The sequence below is a fragment of the Mustela lutreola genome, chromosome 12 (assembly GCF_030435805.1).
Source record: "Mustela lutreola isolate mMusLut2 chromosome 12, mMusLut2.pri, whole genome shotgun sequence".
Classification (NCBI taxonomy): domain Eukaryota; kingdom Metazoa; phylum Chordata; class Mammalia; order Carnivora; family Mustelidae; genus Mustela; species Mustela lutreola.
In genome coordinates this window covers 19,121,602-19,141,763 of record NC_081301.1, presented here as the reverse complement: position 1 = coordinate 19,141,763, position 20,162 = coordinate 19,121,602, and the positions used below count along the sequence as shown (strand labels likewise).

General features: G+C 55.2%; 1 protein-coding gene across 4 annotated transcripts in view; it reads right to left on the bottom strand.

Annotated features, from left to right (window-relative positions):
- The window catches only part of WHRN (whirlin), an 88,788-nt gene that overhangs the window by 9,619 nt on the left and 59,007 nt on the right, over positions 1–20,162 (bottom strand). For 2 of the 4 annotated variants that reach the window (XM_059143528.1, XM_059143529.1), the window contains 5 exons: positions 11,380–11,582; positions 10,310–10,346; positions 8,950–9,162; positions 7,963–8,172; positions 4,261–4,431 (listed from right to left, as the gene is read on the bottom strand). In XM_059143528.1, coding sequence (XP_058999511.1) covers positions 4,261–4,431; positions 7,963–8,172; positions 8,950–9,162; positions 10,310–10,346; positions 11,380–11,582 — 834 coding nt within the window. Of the gene's footprint in view, positions 1–4,260; positions 4,432–5,422; positions 5,456–7,962; positions 8,173–8,949; positions 9,163–10,309; positions 10,347–11,379; positions 11,583–20,162 lie in introns of all 4 variants that reach the window. The other 2 variants (XM_059143530.1, XM_059143531.1) reach the window with 2 other exon arrangements.

Genomic DNA, 20,162 nt, shown 5'->3' with positions numbered 1-20,162 from the left:
CGGCACCCACTGAGGCCGGAGACTGGCTGCAGGTTTAGACTCAGGGGCTCCACTAGCTCTCTAGATGAGGCCGTTCATCCGTTTTACAGCTGAGGTCGCTGAGGCTCAGAGAAGGAAGGCCACCTGCCCAAGGTCACACAGCAAGGATGAGGCAGGAAGCAGAGCTTCAAGTGTTCAAGGTCTGACTCTGTTATTCAGACTGCTTGCCACAAGAGCCAGGACGCCCTCAGGACCGGCTGCTCCCCCCATCTCCTTCCTCCTCAAATCAGCGACGGTTCAGAAAATTCCCTTCTTCTTAGGGAAAAGACCTTCTTTTTGTCTGAGTTGGCCCAGTCAGGGCCCGGATACCCCAGGAGTCTGGACCGAGGGAACTGTGGGCCCAAAATAAAGTGAAATGATGGCGGGCAGTCCCCGGTGCGGACCCCTGCCAGGTGGACTCGAGCTTCGGGAGGTGGTGATGCTTCTAGGCGATTGATGGCCCAGCTGTCGCCTCAGCAGAATGAGCCCCCCCCCCCACCTCCCTCCAGCCCAATTCCCTGGTTCCTCCTCCCCCCCTCCTTACAACAACGGAAGGCTCTTACATAAAGGTGCTATTTTCAGCTCTTTGTTCTTCTGGCTTCTTTACTCTGATGTCAGGACATCGGGCTCCCCCCAACGCTGCCCCTACATGCACCAGAGGCCTGAGACTAGGGGCCCCCCACTCTGTAGATGGGAAAGTTCCCAGAAGGTCATCATGGAGATTTCTGTCCAAGGAACAGAGGAGGGAAAGCTGAGGGGAGTGGGTGTGAGAGAGGAGAACAGAAGGACGATGGGAGGGAGAGGTGGAGAGCAGGAGAGAGCAAAGGGCAGGAGCTGGGGGACAGGAGCCACCGCCCCAGGAAGGTCAGGGTGGGGGAGGGGACCAGCTAGGTGGAGCCAGAGTCCTGGCATTCCTGGACTGGGGGGGGGCAGTGGGGCTGCCTGGAGTGAAGTGGGCAGGACTGAGGTTCCAAAAGGATCAAGGAGCCAGCCCCTGGGCCAATGGCCACGCTCTCAAAGCAAGGGGTGAGGCTGGAAGTCTGGCAGCTGGCAGGGAAGGGCAGAGCGGTGTGGGTCCCCAAACAGAGGGCTGGAACCCACACTCACTCGCGTGGCTGAGACCACGGGAACTGCCCCAGTTCTGGGCAGGCTCTGGGCACTTTTACCCGCTGTCCACTCTCCTGCCATCATGTTTGCCCGCCAAACCACAGAGGTCCTCAGGAGGCCTGTGTGGTGCAGATGGAATGTGCTACCTTCTGCCTGCATGTGTCACCCTCCCAATGCTCTCAGGAAAAGGACTTCATTCCGTGGACAGAGAGTGTGACGGGTGCTGGAGAGCCGGGCTCCAGGAGGGATGCGGTGACCCCAAGAACCTAGCTGAGGGAAAACACTGCCTCTTGCTTTCCGTGACCCTCCAGTCCACATGACACATTTCCTCCCTTATAAACGGAGGCGACAGCCCAGCAGAATGGGCAGCACCCGAGACACTGTTGCCGACTGAGATCCCAGGTCTCTCCCGGTTGCTGTAGGTGCCACCGAAACCCACGTGGGCTCACCCCGGCTTCACACTCACAGCTTCGCTGACCCACTGTCGGACCTCGCTACGGTGCATGCTCATCAGGAAGCACATGGTTTCCAAATTGTTCTGGAATTTTGAAAATGGCATTCTGCTGTATAATTTGGGTTTTTGGGTAACCCAATGATGCATTTTCTTTTAAATACTTAAGGCTGTTTTTTGAGAAGGGGTGCCGGGGCTTGCCAGCCTGCCGGAGGTGTGCGTGGCACAGGGAAGGTGAAGACCGCTGTCTTGGGTCAATGCTTCATCTGACTCCCCCCCGCACCCCGCGCCGTGCTCTCCGGAGGAGCAGGGCTGGCCTCCGTGGACTTGGTTCTGACCGCGGGAAACAGCTTCCAACCCTCCCAAGTGTCCACAGGGAGGCAAACACACCGCAAAGGGCTGGCGGGCTGAGGCCAAGCTGCAGCCGCCCCGAGCCTCACTGACGCCTCTGCTGGATTTATGGCTCTGAGGATGCAGGGAGCTCGTGTGGAGGCCTCTTAGCTGGGAATGGGCTGTTCTTAAGCAGAAAAATGAGCTCCAGCCTTGCTGTGCCCTAATCTTGGACCCGAGTGGCTTCCTGGGGCAGGGGCTGCAGAGCTAGTCTGCCCAGCCACAGGCTTGTAGCTACCCAGACTGTAGCAGTAGCCTCACCAAGTCACTCCATCTACCTGTGCCCACTGAGCTCTCTCCACACACAGGGGAAGCATTTTAAAAGATACAGACAAGGGGCGCCTGGGTGGCTCAGTGGGTTAAAACCTCTGCCTTCGGCTCAGGTCATGGTATCAGGGTCCTGGGATCGAGCCCAACATCGGGCTCTCTGCTCAGCAGGGAGCCTGCTTCCTCCTCTTTCTCTGCCTGCCTCTCTGCCTACTTGTGATCTCTGTCAAATAAATAAATAAAATCTTAAAAAAAAAAAAAGATACAGACAAGATCTTGTCACTTCCTGCCTGAAGACGCTCAGTGGTGTTCCACAGTTTCAGGGTTAAGCCCGAGTCCCTGGCGCTTCCTGCTGCTAAGCCTGCACCCTCTCCCCTTCACCCCTGGCACTCTGGCGCTCCTGACTTCCCACAGTTCCTTCCAGGGTCCACAAGCCTTGAGCTCAGGGCCTTTGCATGTGCCAATTTGGCCTCCTCAGCTCCTTGCCTGGTGGATTGCCCATTTGATGCCAATGACCTCAGATCTCAGCTCCAACATCCCCTCCCTGACAGCCCGCGTTGGTCAGGGCCCTGGTCCTCGACCTGCTTCTCAGGGTGTGAATTAGGTAGGTGGTCTGACCTGAGGGTGCTCCCCAGCAGGACTTGCTAAGCTCCCAGGCAGCAGGTGCTGTCGTCTCAGAGCCAGGGATGGAGGGCAAGGAGGGGTGCTCAGCGAATGCTCGCCACAGGACTGGCTGATGTAGGAGTCAGTAGTTGGGCTCCTTCCTGCTCCTCTACTGCAGGAGGGCTCGCCCAGCAAAGGACCCTCTACACCCAACCAGGCTGGACCAAAGGCACAACTCAGGAGGTGGGAGAAGGTCCTCTGATCATTTTCTCCCTGTTTCTGGGAAAAGCTGCCTTCACAGTTCGGGGTCCCTGCAGCTGGAAAAGCCCGAGACCGGCCTGAGCTTCTCCACCCTCCTTTTGCCCCAGGACTTTCCCTCTTTAGACGAGGAGAAAGGCATAGAGACCATAAGGGAGAACCGTGCTGATAGCCACATTTCTCACCTTACTGCCTCGGGGCAGGGACAACAGGGTTTTAGAGCAGCCCCCCACCCCAGCATGCCTTGGCAGGCCCAGGGAGCCCCTTTCCAGGCACACGAGAGGCTTGGAGTGTGAACCTCTCAATTCCAGGTGGAAAGGGGTTGAGGTTAAGGCGGGGCAGTTCCAGCTGCCGCCCCTGACCTCAACGGCACCTGCTTCATAGGTACAAGGCTGGCCTTGGCCTCTGCAACCTCTTTTCCCCCGAAATCCTCTGCAGTGCCCTTTGCCAGTCTTCAGAGTATCAACAGAATGGGCTCGCAAGTACTCCATGCCTACAAGTCCGCTCCTGAGCTCACTCGTGAATTTTCATGACAACCCAGAGGACTCAAGGCTCCCAAAGCTTCAGTCACCTGTCCAAGGTGTGACCGCTACCACTTGGGAGAGCCAGCCCCAGCTGCGGGACTCCCCAACCCGTTTGCTTAAGTCCCTCTGCCCCAGGCTGGCTTGTACTCCACGAAGAACCCAATTAATGGTAGGGAAGCCTTGCTTCTGCTCAGCTCTCGCGGCTGACATCCGAAGGGGAGGGGAATGACATTGTCTGGAGGCAGGAAAAATTCCCAGGGCCAGCCCTCTATTAGACAAATGGAAAAGAAACACTATTTGTCAACGGAGGAAGGCTGCATCTGATCTCCTTTGATCGATTTTGTCTGCTTTAAGGGAAAACGGCTGCAGAATGAGCCACGTTTAACCCGCGATCGCGAACTGCAGAGCGTGGCCCACAGAATTCGGGCTAAATGGAAACTGGTTCCATCTGGGGCGGGCATCTGGGTCACGGGAGCCAGCCCTCTGCCGCTCTGCCTGCCTGGATGGCAGCGCCAAGGACATTTTCCTATCATGTGGGAGGTAGAAGGTTAGGAGGCTGGGATATGAGAAGATAACCCTGTGTGGCCAGGGAAGGCAGATTCATTTCAGTTTCTGCTCCACATTTCCTGGGCCCCAACTCACTTCCAGAGCCTGGGCCGGCACTGGGCAGACAGACAGGAGAAAGACGTGCTCCCTGCCTGGTCCCTGGTCCCTCCTGTTTCCCAGGGAAGACAAACTCAGAAGAGGTGAGAGCCATGTGACAGGCGTTTGAACACAGTCAGGAAAGCAGGTGAGCTCCATGAGGGACAGGATCTGGGTCACAAGAAAGAAATGCTTTGGGTTATTGTCCATCCAGATTTGGGGGTTCAGCATCACTTGCAGCAAAAGCTCACAGACATGTGCTGGGGTTGCAGACCAGTGCCTGTCACTTGGTGGTGAGTAGATAACTACCGGATCCTGACTCTACCACTCACTAGCTGAGTGCCCCGGACCAGGTTGCTTTTGTCTCTGACTTTGGTGTTCTTCCCTGTGCAATGGGGATCATGGTGGTACCTGCCACTCCTAGTTACTGGGAAAGTCAAAGAAGATACAGGTGGAAAGCATTATCACAGTGCCACGAAGAACTCTCAACAAACGCCAACAACAACGATTATAAAGAGAGGCCCCTGTCGTTTATATGGGCCAGGCCCTGGGCTGGACATGAGGGATTCATTGTTGATTCCAGACACAATCACTGCTGTGGTCAGGCGGAGTAGCCAGCCAAGCTTGTAAACATTCTTAGAATATAATGAGACAAGAGTCAGGACAATGGGACGCTCAGGGGGCTGGAGGAGCCATAGGGAAGTCAGAGAATCACGGAAGCCTTCTGGGAAGAGGTGGCATGTGAGCATAGGGCTCATGCCCACAGAGGAGACAGCAGGCCATGTGAAGTGGGAAAGAGAAGACTCTAGACAGAGCTCACAGCGTATGAAAGCACAAGAGGTCTCTCAACAGCTCCACAGCACAGAAATGATCATCCCCAGGTTACAGACCCTAAAACTGAGCTCAGAAAGGTAAAATCCCTTTCTGAGGTCACACAGCAAGGAAGTAGCAGGGCTGGGGTTTAAGCGGAGGGCCTCCTCACCCCAAAGCCTGGGGAAACCTGATAGACCGGCCAACAGGAGGGACAGTGAGCACCGAGAAGAATCCCAGTTCCCACCAGGGTCCGGTGCAGACATAAGGGGGTGGCAGGAAGAGCCACGGCCCCCTACCTCCACCCCGGCTAGGGGACTCCCACGGCCCCGCCCGGCAGGAAGGACGGTACCTCCATCAGGTCTATAAGCCACAGCAGCCGCTCCTGGGGAGGAAGGGTGAGCAAAAGGCAAAAAGAAAAATACATCAAATAAATATTAGGGATGGGGCGGGTTCAGCAGCCACCCCTCTGCCCAGCATGCACACATGCACACACACAGAGAAAGGCAAAAATGAACACGGTTCTCTAAGATCCCTTTTCTGTTTCCTCCAGACACTTGGGGCGGGTGTAAAGGAGGGATGAAGAAGAAAGCTCCCGTTGCCGCAACCAGCACTCCTTCTTGGTAACTGCCTCCTCGAAGGAAACCCGGGGTCGCTGCGGTTCTGCAGAAATGACACCTGTCCTTGAGAAGGGCTGTCAGAAGACCGCTATGCACTGTGAGACACAACCCTGGGACTTCCCAGCTGGTGAGGCTGGGATTGTCACTCCCATTGGGTAGGTGGAAAAACGGAGGCCCGGGGAAGAGAAGTGACATGTCCAAGGTCACACCTGCTAATGGCAGGCAGAGCCTGAAGGAGGACCTTATTCAAAAACCTGGATCAGAGGAAACTTGCATTGTAGAGAGCCCCAAGCCTTGTGCCGGCAGCGAAGGTCTGAGTCGGAGGGATGGGCCCCACGCTGTGCATGTGAGGACGCTGGAGGCAGGATAAGAGTGAAGCAGAGGAGCAGAGCCTCAACCCAGTGCTTTCCAGAAGCCTCCAAGTGTCTGCCTGTCAGGACTCCAAGGTCCTGGGTGCAAACCCTCAAGGTGATTTTCTCCAGCCAGGTTGGGGGAAGTCAGGAAGAGTTGAGGCTCCACCTGTCCTCAGGGTCTGGGCAGTATTTCTGGGATGCTGGTGCTAACAGGGAGGTCACTCCTCATTTAATCCTCCCTGGGCATCCTAATGCTAGGCATAGCAGCATCGCTGTCTCAGTGCAAGTGGGGAAACTGAGGCACTGGGCAGTGAAGCGTGGGGCTGAGACTGGTGGGGGCCAACTCTTCTTAGGTTTGGGGGAGACCCCTGGGCTGGGCAAGGTCATGGCAGGCCAGCGCTGAGCTGGACATAATATTTACCTTGACTGCCATCAGAGCCTTGGGCAAAGACCTTGGGCCATTCTACTCATGGAGAAACTAAGGCTCAGAGAAGCCGGGGGTTAGACCTAAATCTCCTCCCTCTCAAGCTAGAACACATCTCATCCCCCCACTGGATCTCTCATCCCCGATTCTAGAGAGACCATTCCAGAATTGCAGCCTGCCGTCCCCCTGGTTTCAGAGCTGTGGCTTATGGCTCCTGAAGACCCACATGGGCATGTCCAAGACCAGTCTCAGTGGAGCTGGACCCTGAGAGAAACGGCCCCTCGGTCAGGTCCCTATAGCCTGAAGTTAGCTCATCACCAGCGTGCGGCCACAAAGCCAAAAACTCACAGCCCCAGGTGGGGAACACCCTCTGGCCTGCCCCAGAGGTAACCTGCCCGTCCCCCGAAGCATGACATGGTCTCCACTGCAGCCAGAGCCCTAGAGGAATGCCTGGCAGCTGTCTGGGCCCCTCAGGAAGGGACAAGGACTCCTGCAGAGGAAGGGGACTCAGAACAGTAGGGGTGGAAGACAGAGACATAGAAGTTCCCCAGATACTCATCTCCCCAGAGCTAAGAAGAAACACAAGTTGTCTGCAAAAGCAAGGGCACTGCCCCAGGGCTGTTTCCTGCTGGCCACAAGCTCGCTGGTGCCCACTAACTCCTGGCCGGCATCCTTAGACACCGCCGTGTGGCCGGAGCTCTGCTGCTCCAGCTGGAGAACTGAGTGCATCTGCCCCAAGTCTACTGAGATTCCCCCGTAAGGTCTCCCAGTTCAGCATCTGGGAGCAGCAGGGCTTGAGAAATACGGCTCTGCCCTGCCCTTTCCCCCCGGAGAGTGGTGATGATAAGTGATCTAAAGATAGGAGCGGAGGGCGTGAGACAGGCCCCCTCTCCTGACCTCCGACCCAGCTTTTCCTGCCACACAGACAGGGATGACTGGTTCCCCAACCAAGCCGCAAGGCATTTCCTTTGCTCCTTCCTTGCAAAGGTCTCCTGGGATTAATTTGCCTCTGAGCATCCTGGGGGGCAGAACCCAGGAGGGACCGCATGCTTTTGGGGGTGGCTGGGGAGTCTGGGAGAAAGTCGTGGGGGCTCTAAAGACAAGAGGGGGTGTCTTGGGGAAGATCCCATCATGACGACCCCATGAAGGCACAGCCTTCATGGTGGGGTCCTCCCATGGACTGTTACTGTTTTTTCTCTTTACCTGTGTTTTTCACCTTTTTCCCTGAGCCCGCCCCCCGCAGACCGGGAGCCCAAGAAGCAGGGCCATATCTGCCTTGTTCACTAGCTGTCTCCTAGCGCCTTGCTGGGCACGTGTCAGGCATTCGACAACAAAGTTTTTCCAATGGAAGAAACTGAAGCTCAGAAAGGCAAGGGACAGAGCTGGTAAGGGGTGGCACCGAGATTCTCGCCTAGATCCGTCTCACGTAAAGGCTGGACCTTGACGCCCCACCACCGCTGGCCGCAAAGCCAGGGACGGGGCAGGGGCAGCTCACCCTGGCCGAGCTGACGGTGGTGGAGGTGCCATGGCTGCCTGTGGATGAGCCCGTGTCGCTGTAGGAGACCATGGAGTAGGTGTCCCCGGCCCCAGGGCCAGGGGGCTGCCGGGCCTTCATGGACTCGATCTCCCGCCTCAGCACCAGGTGGTCGAAGCGGTCCAGGTCTTGCGGGGAGATGGTGCCCCTCACCTCAGACAGGAGCGAGAACTGGGGAGGGGGACAAAGAGGGCACTCAGCCGGAGGCCCACCAGCGGGGGGACCCATGCCCTGCTACGCCAAATCACCCGCGTGCCAACTTGACCTCTGGCCTCTCCCTCCTTAACCCCTTGGGGCTCCGCACTGTCCTGGGGGAGTCAAGCCCCGCCACAGCCCGGAAGCTGGGCCAGCCTCACTGACGCCTGCCTCCCTCTCCCCGTCCTGGCTCGCATCTCAGCCAGCACACACGACTGCAGCTCCCCGAACGCTCCGGGAAGCCCGTGGCTGCCCTCCCACCCGGAACGGCCTTCCCTCCTTCTCCGCAAATCCCGGTTCCTCTATTAAACCTTCCCACACACCTCTGCTCCCAAGAGGTCTAATCCCTTCTTCCTTTGTGCAGCTTCTGGACCCCAGACCTCCTCCAGCCTGGCTCTCAAAGCGGCCAGCACCGGCGGCTTGTGGCAGGCTCCCACCCCCAGATGTGTGGCCTTCACAGGCCTGGGGCGAGGCCCGGGCATCGCTTTGAAGAGCAATCCCGACGATTCTAGATGTATGCTCAGTATCCACAGCCACGTTGCTAGAGCCCACATCACAGGGGACGTCCATAGACGATTTCCCCAGGAGTCTGGGGGCTGCCTTCCCTGGGACGGGGGCACCTCGGTCACCGGTCTCCGCCCAGGGCCACTTCCGCCTGACTCTTTGCGGGTGCGCAGGAAAGGAGTGGGGGACACAGGGAGGAGGCAGAGCCTTCGGGAACCGCCGCCTTGCCCACGGAGGGGCTCGGATCACCTTGGCATGGGTGTTGAGCAGCTCAAACAGGGCCATGACCAGGGCCTCCACGGAGACGCTACCGCCGCGGTACTCGTCCAGATAGTAGGCCATGGTGGCGCGTTCCTGCTCGTTCAGCAAGTGCCGGGCCTGCTCCTCCAGCAGTAGGCGCGTCTGGTTCCCCAGGCTGCTCAGGGTCACCTGGGAGCCGGCTGGCCCCTTGTAGAATCCCGGCTGAAAGACAGGAAGACAGGTGTCCGGGAATTCCGAAGGGCTCTGGGGTCACGTGGCGGGGCCATGCCAGGGACCACAGTGCGGGGGCGGGGGTCCCCTCTGTGGCCTTGGTCTGCGCTGTGCACCTGCAGGGGGGCCTGGGTCCGTTTTCAGACTGTGCGGCCTTGTGCGTTCGCAAAGGGCTTCACGCCCTCCACAGCCGCTTTCACGTGTCTTCTCCACAGCTCCCGTAACTGTTTAGAGTTGAGTGGTCTCATTATGGTTTCCGATTTATTCTCTAGGTTTCAGGGCCTCCCTTGGTAAATCGGGAGTAATGGTAACTTGACTTCCAAGACAGAGCACAGATCCGCACACCCTCCTCCCTCTCCCCTCCACTGCCTCTGGCATCATCCGGGCTGTGGCCAAGATGCTGTTGGTGTCCCCTCTGTGTCTCCCATCACCTACGCGGAGTTGCTGAGGTGATCTGGTAAAAACAGACATCCCCCCCATGGTCTCCCACTGATTTAGGTTAGAAGTCAAACCTCTTAGGCAGCCCCCAAATCCCTGTGTGACCCAGTGATCCCACCTGTTGTCACTCTGTTCCCAGTTCCTGCTCGCTCACCGCCCCCACCCAGCAAGCTCTCCTTGCCACTGCAGGGCTCTCGCACAGGCTGTGCCCTCCGACTAGACCATCCCTGCCCACCCTAGACCATCCCTGCCCACCCTGCGCCGGACTCCGATGTGGTTAATTCTTTTTAACACTCAGTGCCCAGTCCAAGCATCATGTCACCAAGTCAGAGAGCCTCCACCCTCTCCTCTGTCTCTCACCCCGCCTAAATCGGATGTCCCATCGGTTGCTCTCTCTGAGGCTATGGAGCCCGGCCTGGTGGCACCAAACGTCTTCTGTGATTAGATAGGTGGGTAGGTTTGTTCTTCCTGTGTGTCTCCTTCACTAGGCATAATCTCCATGGGGGCAGGGATCTGATCGGTTCCGTTCAGTGCCACCATCCCCAGGGCCAGATGTGTGTGGAATGAAGGACGGATGGACAGTCAGTGGACTGCCCAAACAAAATGAGATCACGCACATGAGCGGTTCTGCAACCCCCTCACCGCCCCCACGGGGATGTATATGGAAGCCGAAGATAGCCATGGATGGGGACTGCCCTACCTTGTTTGTCCCTTCCGTGGGAAGATCCCCAGGAAATCTATGGAGAAAGATGAATGTGTTCAGCGGCACGACTGAGCAGTTCGGACAGACGCGAGCAAGGGAGAGGCTGATCTGGAGCGGGAGGAGAGAGCCCTGGCCTCACCCCACTGGGGCAGTTCAAGGGGACGTGACCACCTGGACAGCTGAGCAGCTTCTGGCCTCCCAGTGGAGCCTGTGGCAGCACTTCTCCACTCACACACTTGCTTCCAACCCTACAGGCCCAGGCAGGTAACACCAGGACAGGAGACAATAGCCCACGGCCTCGGGGTCTGGCCAACCCTAGGGAGGGGGAAGAACCCTGGAGACACAGGGCGGCAACTGGCAGGTGCAGCTCAGCTCCAGCCCAATTTCTTGAAAAAACATGTGCTCAAGCCACCAGAATTCCTTATTTTAAAGCAGCAGCCAGAAATCCAGGTTTGTTTTTTGTTTTTCTTTTCTTTCCATGGGAAACTTGATGCCTTTTTAAATGCTGGAAGCTAACTAAAACATTTATGATACCGCGCTGGCGAGAGGGGAGAGGGGAGGCAAGGAAGGGAGAGGGATGCTCTGGTGGACCTGGCCCGGGAGGCCACCAGCCAGGCTGAGACGCCTGCTGGAAATCCAAAGGGGACACGTGACCCTCTCAGCAATGCTGCAGCCGTCGGCAGCTATAGCCACTTCATGACTCCCAAGACCCTTTTCCTCAGGGAACTCACAGGGTCCTCATCCCCAGAGTGGGATGGGGGCCTGGGTGAGGAGCCCCACTTTCAGACAAAGGACCTCAGGGCCCAAGATTAAGTTAACTGATTTGCGCGAGATAAACAACGAGAGAAGGTGACGGTGCGGCTCAGGTTCCCATGGGGAACAGGCCGGGAGAGGGAAGGGATGTGCCCGAGGTCATGCCCACCACCGCAAGGGACCGTGGGATGGGGAAGGCCGGCTCTCAGAATCGTTACAGATCCGGGAGTGGTGAGGGGACGGGAGGGGGGCATCACAGGCTTTCAGAGACGGTGCTGCGGTCCTGGGGCCCGGAGGGAGGGGTGCAGCCAGACCCTGCCAGGTTCGTGCTGGTGTCCCCAATCCGGGAACTGGCAATCCACTTGGTCTCGTCCACCGTGGTGCGGGCGTGGGGCAGCCTCCCGACGTCCTTCACCGTCAGGATGAGGTGCTGCGAAGACTTGAGCAGCCTGACCGCCTCGTCGTGCAGGATGTTGAGAAAGCTCCGCCCGTTCACCTCCAGAATCTGGTCCCCAACCTGCAGAGACCACCAAACGACACGGTCACCTGGGTGGCATGCAGGACACCGACTCATGCCCGGGGCTTTAGAGCCCTGATCCCAGCCTGCCGAGAAGGTCACTGAGGCTCAGAGAGGTTATGTGGATGCCTGCGGGTCACAGAGCAAGTCAATGGCAGAGGCAACCGTCCAGTCCCTAGCCTGAGCCCATGCTCTTGTTACTAAAAAGGGCCACCTCCCCTCTGCCTAGCAGTGGTCTAGAGAGGTGGGTCTACAACAAGATTCCCCAAGGGTCCCCTTATCTAGACAGCAACAGCCACCTGGGAGCAACTTGTTGGGGGTGAATGAGGGGGGAGGGCAGGGGGAGAGATACGAAGGTGTGCTTCCATGATGGCCCTTTTACGCTTCCACAGGGTTGAAATTTTTACCGCAAGCATGCACACATTTCCTTGAAATGCAAACAATATTTTCATTGACTCAAGGAAAGAAGCAGTAAGTGAGAAAACTGGTCTCCCAATAAAGCAGTAACATATCACCTGGATTCTTGCAATTCTCAGGCGGTTTTATTTTGTAATGTAAAAACACTTTTTTTTTTTAAGTGAAAGGATGAAAAAGTAAAAGGAAAAAAGGAGCCTTCCCATAAAAATAAAACCGTGACAGAATTACACGAGGCTGGAAGGGAGGATGCCTCAGAGTGAGACGGGGCGTCCGACAGACTGCCGGCATGGCTCCCCTCCGAGGAGGGTCTGCTTCTCTGCTCGCGGCAGGGAAGGGGCTGCCCAGAGCTTCTCCCCACTGTGGCCTTGAAGGGCAGCCTCATAATGCCAGTCGTCCCTGCCTGCTTTTCCTTCTCCCCAGCTTCCCAGCCTGCCCATGGCTCAGGAGCAACCCCCAGAGGGTTTTCCTGGCATTTTTTCCAAAGCAGAATTGGGAAAAGGTGAGCCACAGGGGTATTTGGAAGAAAGAACATAGGAGTGAAGATGTGTGGATGAGATGGAGAATCAGAACCCTGGTCCCCAGTTGCTCATCTTTCCTTTCCTTAGGGCCTCGCCAGCAGCTGGGGGGATTTCCAGTAAAGAAAGCAAACTCAGACTTCGTGTCTCCCCTTGCCCACGCAACCTAGCAGGTGCCCGCTCCGAGCCAGGATGCCACACTGGGCACGACAGCCCTGATTCTGCTCTCATGCCGCCCGTGCTCAAGAGTGGGCTTAGATTTATGCTGTGATTGGGTTTTCCCACACTGTGTCCCAGCGCCCGGCACACAGTGGGAACTCCACAAAAATCCATTGCATGAATGAGAAGTCAGACCCCCGTTCCTTGCACCAGGAGCGTCTCTGCTGCAGCCCAGTGGGGACCAAAACATGGCACCAGCCTGGGGCCCCAAATTTCAAGCCACTATTACTGGACACTGAATGTGTGCCGAGTACCTGGTTTGTCCCTTTACATGTATTTTTTCCTTCTTTGATAGCCTCAACATCCTGCAAAGGAGGTATCTTTGCTCTCCACTCTGCCAGAGAGAAAACGGAGGCTCAGAGAGGTTAAGTGAATAGTGTGTGGTCACAGAGCCCATGGAGAGGACAGCTAGGACACAGACCCAGGTCAGCACGGCCGCACAGCTCTCCTGCTTTCTGCTACTGAGTTGTTGTTAGGAGCTCTGCCTGGGGACACATGACATCACTTCAGACCCGGCATGTCCAAAGCCACTATCCTGTCATTGCCCCAGTCCTGTCCACGGCACACAGATCTGAAAACTTGCCCCATCATCAACTCTGCCTTTATTCCCCCTGGTAACCCTCCAGGAGGTCTCACCCAATCTTCACCCTCCACACCCCCGTGGCCCCCCAACCTGGGTCTCCTCCTCCTCCTCTTCACACCAAAATTCCTGAGCTGGGATCTCCTCTGTGCTGAGAACGGAGGGCACCTCCTGCCAGGGCCCCTGCACCCCCGTCAGGACACGGCCTCCCGTGTGCCAGTGGTTTCTGCGCTCTGCCTGGCCTGAGCCCACTCTGCAGCCCCCACACCCCCACAGCTCTGGGCTGTAGCCAGCCCGCAACTCCCACCAACCCCCACCCCCCACCCCACCGGGTCTGCTCAGGGGCTCTGCTTCCTCTGCCTCTCTCCCAAGAGCTTTGGCTTTTGTTAAGCGAAGGGAATCAGTTTTAACCTTCCCCACACACTTTACTTCCATCCCAGCAGTTTAATGAAAGGAACCAGCATCTGAGAGACCCGATATGTCAGGGCACCCTCTGGGGCGCAAGCCTCTCCCTCCAGGCCCTGGAGGGTGGGAGGTGGGGAAGCCGGGGGAGGGACAGCTCAATTCCACCAGCATCTACTGGCCCTCCGAAGAGGCTGGGCGGGGAACGTTCAAACACCGCCCCACACGGAGGTACACTAAACGGAGTATCCGTTGTTTACCTGGAAGTTAAAAGGACACCCTGTATTTTGGATTTGCTAAATCTGACAACCTGGGGTGGTGCGGTGTCAGTAACCATGAGGGGCAATGGTTTTTTGTTTTGTTTTGTTTTGTTTTTGGTGGGGGGGGGGCACGGGGGTTTCCAAACTCCGGTTACTGTCCCGGGCCCGGAGCCTGCTGTGGGCATGTCTGCAGTCTCGTGAATTAGGCACGCCTCCTGCTCCGGCCCTGTGCTCAGTGCTAAGGGCCCTGAAGCCTCAAGGCTGCTGGGCTCCTCAGTTTCCCTTCACGCCTGCTGAATAAGTACATCTCTGCTGGATTTGTGGGAGGCACCGTGGGGTTCGCGTGCAGCCCACCTGGGGAGCAGGCCTGAAACAGAAGTCATGCTTGGGAAACCCGCTCTGAATGGGGGTGTGTGAGCCCATCGTCTCAATCTCCTCCCAATCTTCTCCTTTCTCCTTCTCCCAGCATCTGTTTTAAAACCCAGGTTCTAGACAGGGTTGGCTTTGGGCCCCCACGCAGCCGCGCACAGCATCGGAGTTGGTCTGAGACGCTCCTGGCTCTCTGAGTCCGGTTCTCTCCTCTGCTCGCCAGAACGGGGGTCTGCACGCTCACCGCCATTCAGAGTCCACAAGCCCCAACAAACAAACCCGGTGTCTCCCCGCTGATCAGAGCCTCGTGTGACATGCGGGGTGAGGAGTCCCATCCCTACGGTGCATCAGAAAGAAGCCTTTGGTTCTGCAGCCAGGCAACCGGGAAGTAGGGGCGGTGTGGCCCTGCTCTGCTCTTGAGCACCCTCTGAGTCTCGGTGTTCTGTCTGTAAAATGGGCTCGATGCTACCAGCAAGGCCCAGGAGGCCGCAAAAATCCCATGGGACCACCGGCACTAGAGAGGCTTCTGACAGCTTTTCATTCACTTCCCTTCCCAAAGGAGGGGAGAGGTTCTGAGATGTCAAGTGACTTGCTTGAGGTCACATGGGATGGGAAAAACAGAGCCAGAGCTTGAGCCCAGCTGTTTGCACATTCTTCACGCAGCTCTCACCTTTATCCCACCATGTCCTGGCTCGAGGGAGACATTCAGTAAATGGTGAAGGGAAGGGAGACACCCATCCTCCCCCACCCCCCGACCTGCCCCTTTCCCTGGGTCTGGGCGATGTGAAGTTGGAGGTGGCAATGTTTACAGGCCTCGACTGAGCTCTTTCCCCTCAAGACGAAGAATTCAACGTGCTTGATCCTTTCTCTGCAGCTAGCCTGGAGTTAGATGACGTGCATAGACAAGGCAATGAGTAGGAAGGCAAAGATGCTATGACTGCCAAAGTCTCCTACAGATGGGGGAGACTGAGGCCCAGACCGCACAGGGCGACCGCTCTTGCATAGAGTGAGACCATGGCAAAGCCCAGCCTCCAAGGCTTCCGGAGCAAGAAGGCACCCACACCACCCTGAGCTCAGCAGGACACGATCCCCTGGAGAAAGGAGAGACAGATGCAGTGTGAGCAAGTCTCCAGTATTGTTCCGCTTGCGAACAGGATGCTGATGGGGAGGACACGGAAGGATAAATGAATAAGGGTGGCTTTATTTAATTTATCACCATGGGCATCCTATTTATCACCGTGATGGAGGAGCTGGGGGGGGGCATAGGAATGCTCTTTATTTTAAGGGAGAGGAAAGACCCCCCCGTCATCTGCAGCCCATCAAGTGACAGGCTCAGATCTGGGACACTCTGAGGGTCTGACCCCAGCGGTATGACCCTGGGTAACTGCCCCACCCTCTCTCTGTGCCTCTCTTACCTTCCCTGGGAAGTGGGGATAGCATCAGTGCCTACCCTTGTGGGTTTCAGGACTGAATGGCTTACTATTAATTCGCCATTGTAGCCCCAGTGCCTAAAACAGCATCTGGCACATAGTAGATGCCCAGTGAACATTTACTGAATGGACAGGTATAAAGCAGGTGAAACAGTATCTATAGTATCCAGTAAGCGCTCAATAAATGTTAGCTGCATTTTTGAGAAGCCATGCTAACGTGGCTGAAGTGATCCCCTCCTCTGAGACACTTAAAACCATACCCTATCTTTTCACCTGCCTCCTACTCAGGCCCTGCCTTCAGTTTCCAATGGGTCACATTTTCACCACCTCCACAAAGTACCTACCATTACCCCATTTTACAGATGAGAAGACTGAGGCCAGGAAGCGAAGTGAGCCGAGCTGGGATTTAGCCTTTGTTCTCCCAGCCCGCAGAGCCCCTGCTCAAGCCAGGCACAGCTTTTTTAAGAAAAAACCAGCCTACCCTTCTGGCTCCCATCTCTCAGCCCCATGCTTTGTGCCATGCACACAGTAGGTGCTCTATTCCTGCCTGGTGGAGGGAACCGAAAACAAATGAGCCTAAAGAACTCATGGAAGGATGGGAGTAGTTGAGATCCCTTCCAAGAGGCAGTCAGTAGAGAGCCCTGCCAACAATTCAATCTGTACTGAGCCGAGATACAGGAGTCCAACCCCTTGGGACATGCATCCCACTGCCAGTCATGGGGCAAGATACAACCCCCCCAGTCCATGAAAGCACTTTCGGGGCCTTTTTCACTGCCTTCCCCAGCCTTTATTGAAATGGCTTTTGTAGCTTCAAATAAGGACCCCCTCGCCCACTGTAGCATTACCACAATGAAAATTCAAATTCTACTACAGGATTTTATTGCAACTATGAATCTTTAATAGTCTTCCATGTCAGGTATGAAACTTGAATAGGCTTTGGTGTGGTTTTTTTGGTACAAGTGAGCAATGCAGCTCTAATGAGACAACATTAGTTTTTTCCAACAGTTCAGAAGTCAGTAAACCTTGTCCACATTAAAAACAGAACAAAAAAAAAAAAAAAAAGAAAGAAAGAAAGAAAAAAAAAAGGATCAAGATTAATGGTAAGAAGGCTCCTGAAGCAAGCTGGGGCCACGGGCTGGGCCAGGCGGTGAGCTCTTCACACCAGCCTCTGGTTTAGTGCTCTCATAAGGCAGGACCCCCACCAGAAATACCACGGACGGAACTGGCAAAGGTGATGTATGCTGACTTTAGGTCCCCCACCTCCTTCTGGTACCTTCTTCTGACACTAGTTCAGCTGCTGTTAGCTCCTGCTTACTCTCTTTGGGACGTGGGCCAGACCTCAAGGAGGGGCTGCTCTAAGCCCACGTCACCAGTGGGAAAACAGAGGCCAGAAAGGGGAAAGGACTCGCCCAAGGTCCTAATCTGCTTGGAAGTCAGAGCTCGGGTGGAGAAACCACGCTGCAGTTCTTTCATCCAAGGAAACCTATCAGATCGATCGCAAAGGTCAGCCTCAGGGGGTGTACCAAGTTTCCATCCCGCACTGAGTGCCTCTCAGGGCCAGTTACCTCCCACAACTGAGCTCTAGGCTTACGCAGCACCGCACGAGGCATGGAATGGAATATCTAAAAAATAGGATCATTTTTAGATGAGGGTAGCGAGACTGGAGAGGTGAAGTCACTTGCCCAAGGACGCCCAGCAAGCAAGCTGCACAGCAGGATTTGAACCCAGCCCAGCTGCTATTCTGAGCCCCAGATTTACATGTGTCCACTCCACATTTCCACTCAGATACTTAAAGGCACTTGCAACCAGAACTTCCCGTGATAATGCAAATAGTCTCTATCTGGACTGTCTGACATAGTAGCCATCATTTAAATTAAATTACCTGAATTTAGAATTTACAAAAAATAAAAAAATGCATTTCCCTACTCGCACTAGCTTCATTTCCATCAGCACGTGAGTGTGGTGGCTGCCATATTGAACGGGACAGCTCTCCACGCTCGTGCTGACCTTCTCCAAGGCTCTCACCCAAGCGCTCAGTCCCCAAACCTCCAAACTGAATAGGCCCATCATCCTCCCCCTCCAGAACAGTCTGTAATCCATTCACTCCTCTCTGTCTCCATGCCTGCGACCAGGTCCTGGCCACTGAGGACCCTCGCCTGGACGACTGTCATGGCTGCCAACCCCCGTCCTTGCTCCCACCGTCAGTGTCCTCTGCCAACACTCTCCTCTGATGGGTCATTTTATGTGTCAGCTTGCCTGGGCTCACAGATGCCTACATAGCTGGGAAACCACTCTTTCTGGGCGTGTCTGTGAGGGTGTTCAGGAAGACATTAGTATCTGGATTGGTCGACTGAGTAATGAAGATTGCCCTTAGCAATGTGGGCAAGAGTGGCCACTCCACGGAGGGCCTGAAGAGAACAAGAAGGCAGAGAAAGGCAGAATCCACTCTCTGTGGAAGTGGAGATGGCTATCGTCTCCTGTCCCGGAAGGCAGAGCTGCTGGTTCTCAGGCCTTAGGACTCAGACTGAAATTTACATCACCAGCCCCTGATTTTTGAGTCTTCAGACTTGGACTCACATAATCTGCTCCCCTGGTTCAGGCCTGTGGACTTGGGCTGAATGACATCACTAACCTTCCTGAGTCTCCAGCTTGCAGGTGGCAGATGTTAGGATTTCTCTGTCCCCAGAATCACATGGGTCAACTCCTATAATAAATTTCATCTCTATCTACCTACCTATCTACCTACCTACCTCTATCTACCTACCTCCCTGCCTACCTCTCTCTCTCTCCTATCGGTTCTGTTTCTCTGGAGAAACCCTAACTAAAATACCTCTCTATGTAGCAAAGGGATCAATTTAAATTTTATTTTTTCAAGATCTTATTTATTTGAGAGAGAAAGCAAGATGAGCAGAGAGGAGGGGCAGATGGAGAGGAAGAAGCAGACTCCCTGCTGAGCGGAGCTGGCTGTAGGTCTCTATCCCAGGACCTTGGGATGGTGACCTGAGCTGAAGGCAGACGATTCACTGAATGAACCACCTAGGAGCCCACAAAGGGATCAACTGAAACTGCAAATCTGATCTTCTCATACCTTCCTTAAAACTCCTCACTGAGTTTTAAGATCCTTTACCTAGCCTGAGAGGGGTCTTAGCTCATTAATCCATCTCACACATCTCTCCCCCAGCATTTTCTGATCCATCCACACTTGTTATCTCTCAGTTCTATGAGCAGATGGAGCCTCTGGTCACCTCAGGACCTTTGCAGATGCTGTTTCTCTGCCCAAAAGATTTTTCCCCCTCCATTCCCTACCTGAATAACTCTTATTTGACCTTCAGATCTCCGCTCAATAGACACTTCTTCCAGGAAGCCTTCTTTGACCTATCCCTCCCAAGGCAGGTCTATCTGGTCCCCACCCAGAGCACCAGGCCACACACCCCACAGCTCTCACCAGGGCTTGAGATCGTGCTGAGCTGTAAGCAAGGAGATGGAGATCCGGGCCAGTGAGCTGCATCCGCCTTGCACGGCATGTGAGCAGCACCTGACAATGCCTGACAGCCTCAGTGAACAAATGAGTGAACAGTTCAGTGAACGATGAGCAAACATACACACAAGCAGGCTAGTCTCTTGCCATTTCTGGTTTCCGCTGACAGGCAGGAGACATTTCCCATTTCTGTAAAGGTTGAGTTTGACAAGACCAGGCATGTAGGGAGCTGGGCGCTTGCAGCCAGTCCTGTGCACGGTAGCAGCAAAGAATGTCCTTTTTTTTTTTTTTTTTTTCAATCAAATGGAAGGCGAAGAGGTAAAAACAAAAATCGCTACTTGGTTTCGTCTGGAATTACACTGTGGGAAATGGTGCACACTTACTCAGTCCCTCATTCTAGAAGACAGAACATGGGGTAAGGACTTGAGATGTCACAGGCCTGGGGCCTCTCAGGACCCAGCCCTATCACCTGCTTCGGGCCGCTCCACGGACCTGCAAGAATCAGAGTTGGCAAGTTCAAGCCCACAGCCTTCATGCACAACATGTGCTGGCAGGGGAAGCCCTGTTTATAGCAACAGAAGAGAGGAGATGCTTCAAAATAAATGGAACAAGAAGCATGTAACACGTGGGTGATGAGAACTTGAAACACTCGAAATGAACTTGACGGAGAGAAAAAAAAATTCCCCCGTTCCTGGAAAGGATTCAGCATCCCTAGGATGTCGGTTCTCATTCAGCGGAAAGTGGAACATTATCCCAATGAGGACACAAACAAGCATTTGTTGGGGAAGCTGATATAAAAGTCCATGTGAAAAAAATAAGCCTGTAGGAAACTTCAGTGCGTGTAACTCAGTGTGAAAAGGCTACACACTGAACGTTCCAACTCTAGAACATTCCGGAAAAGGCAAACTAT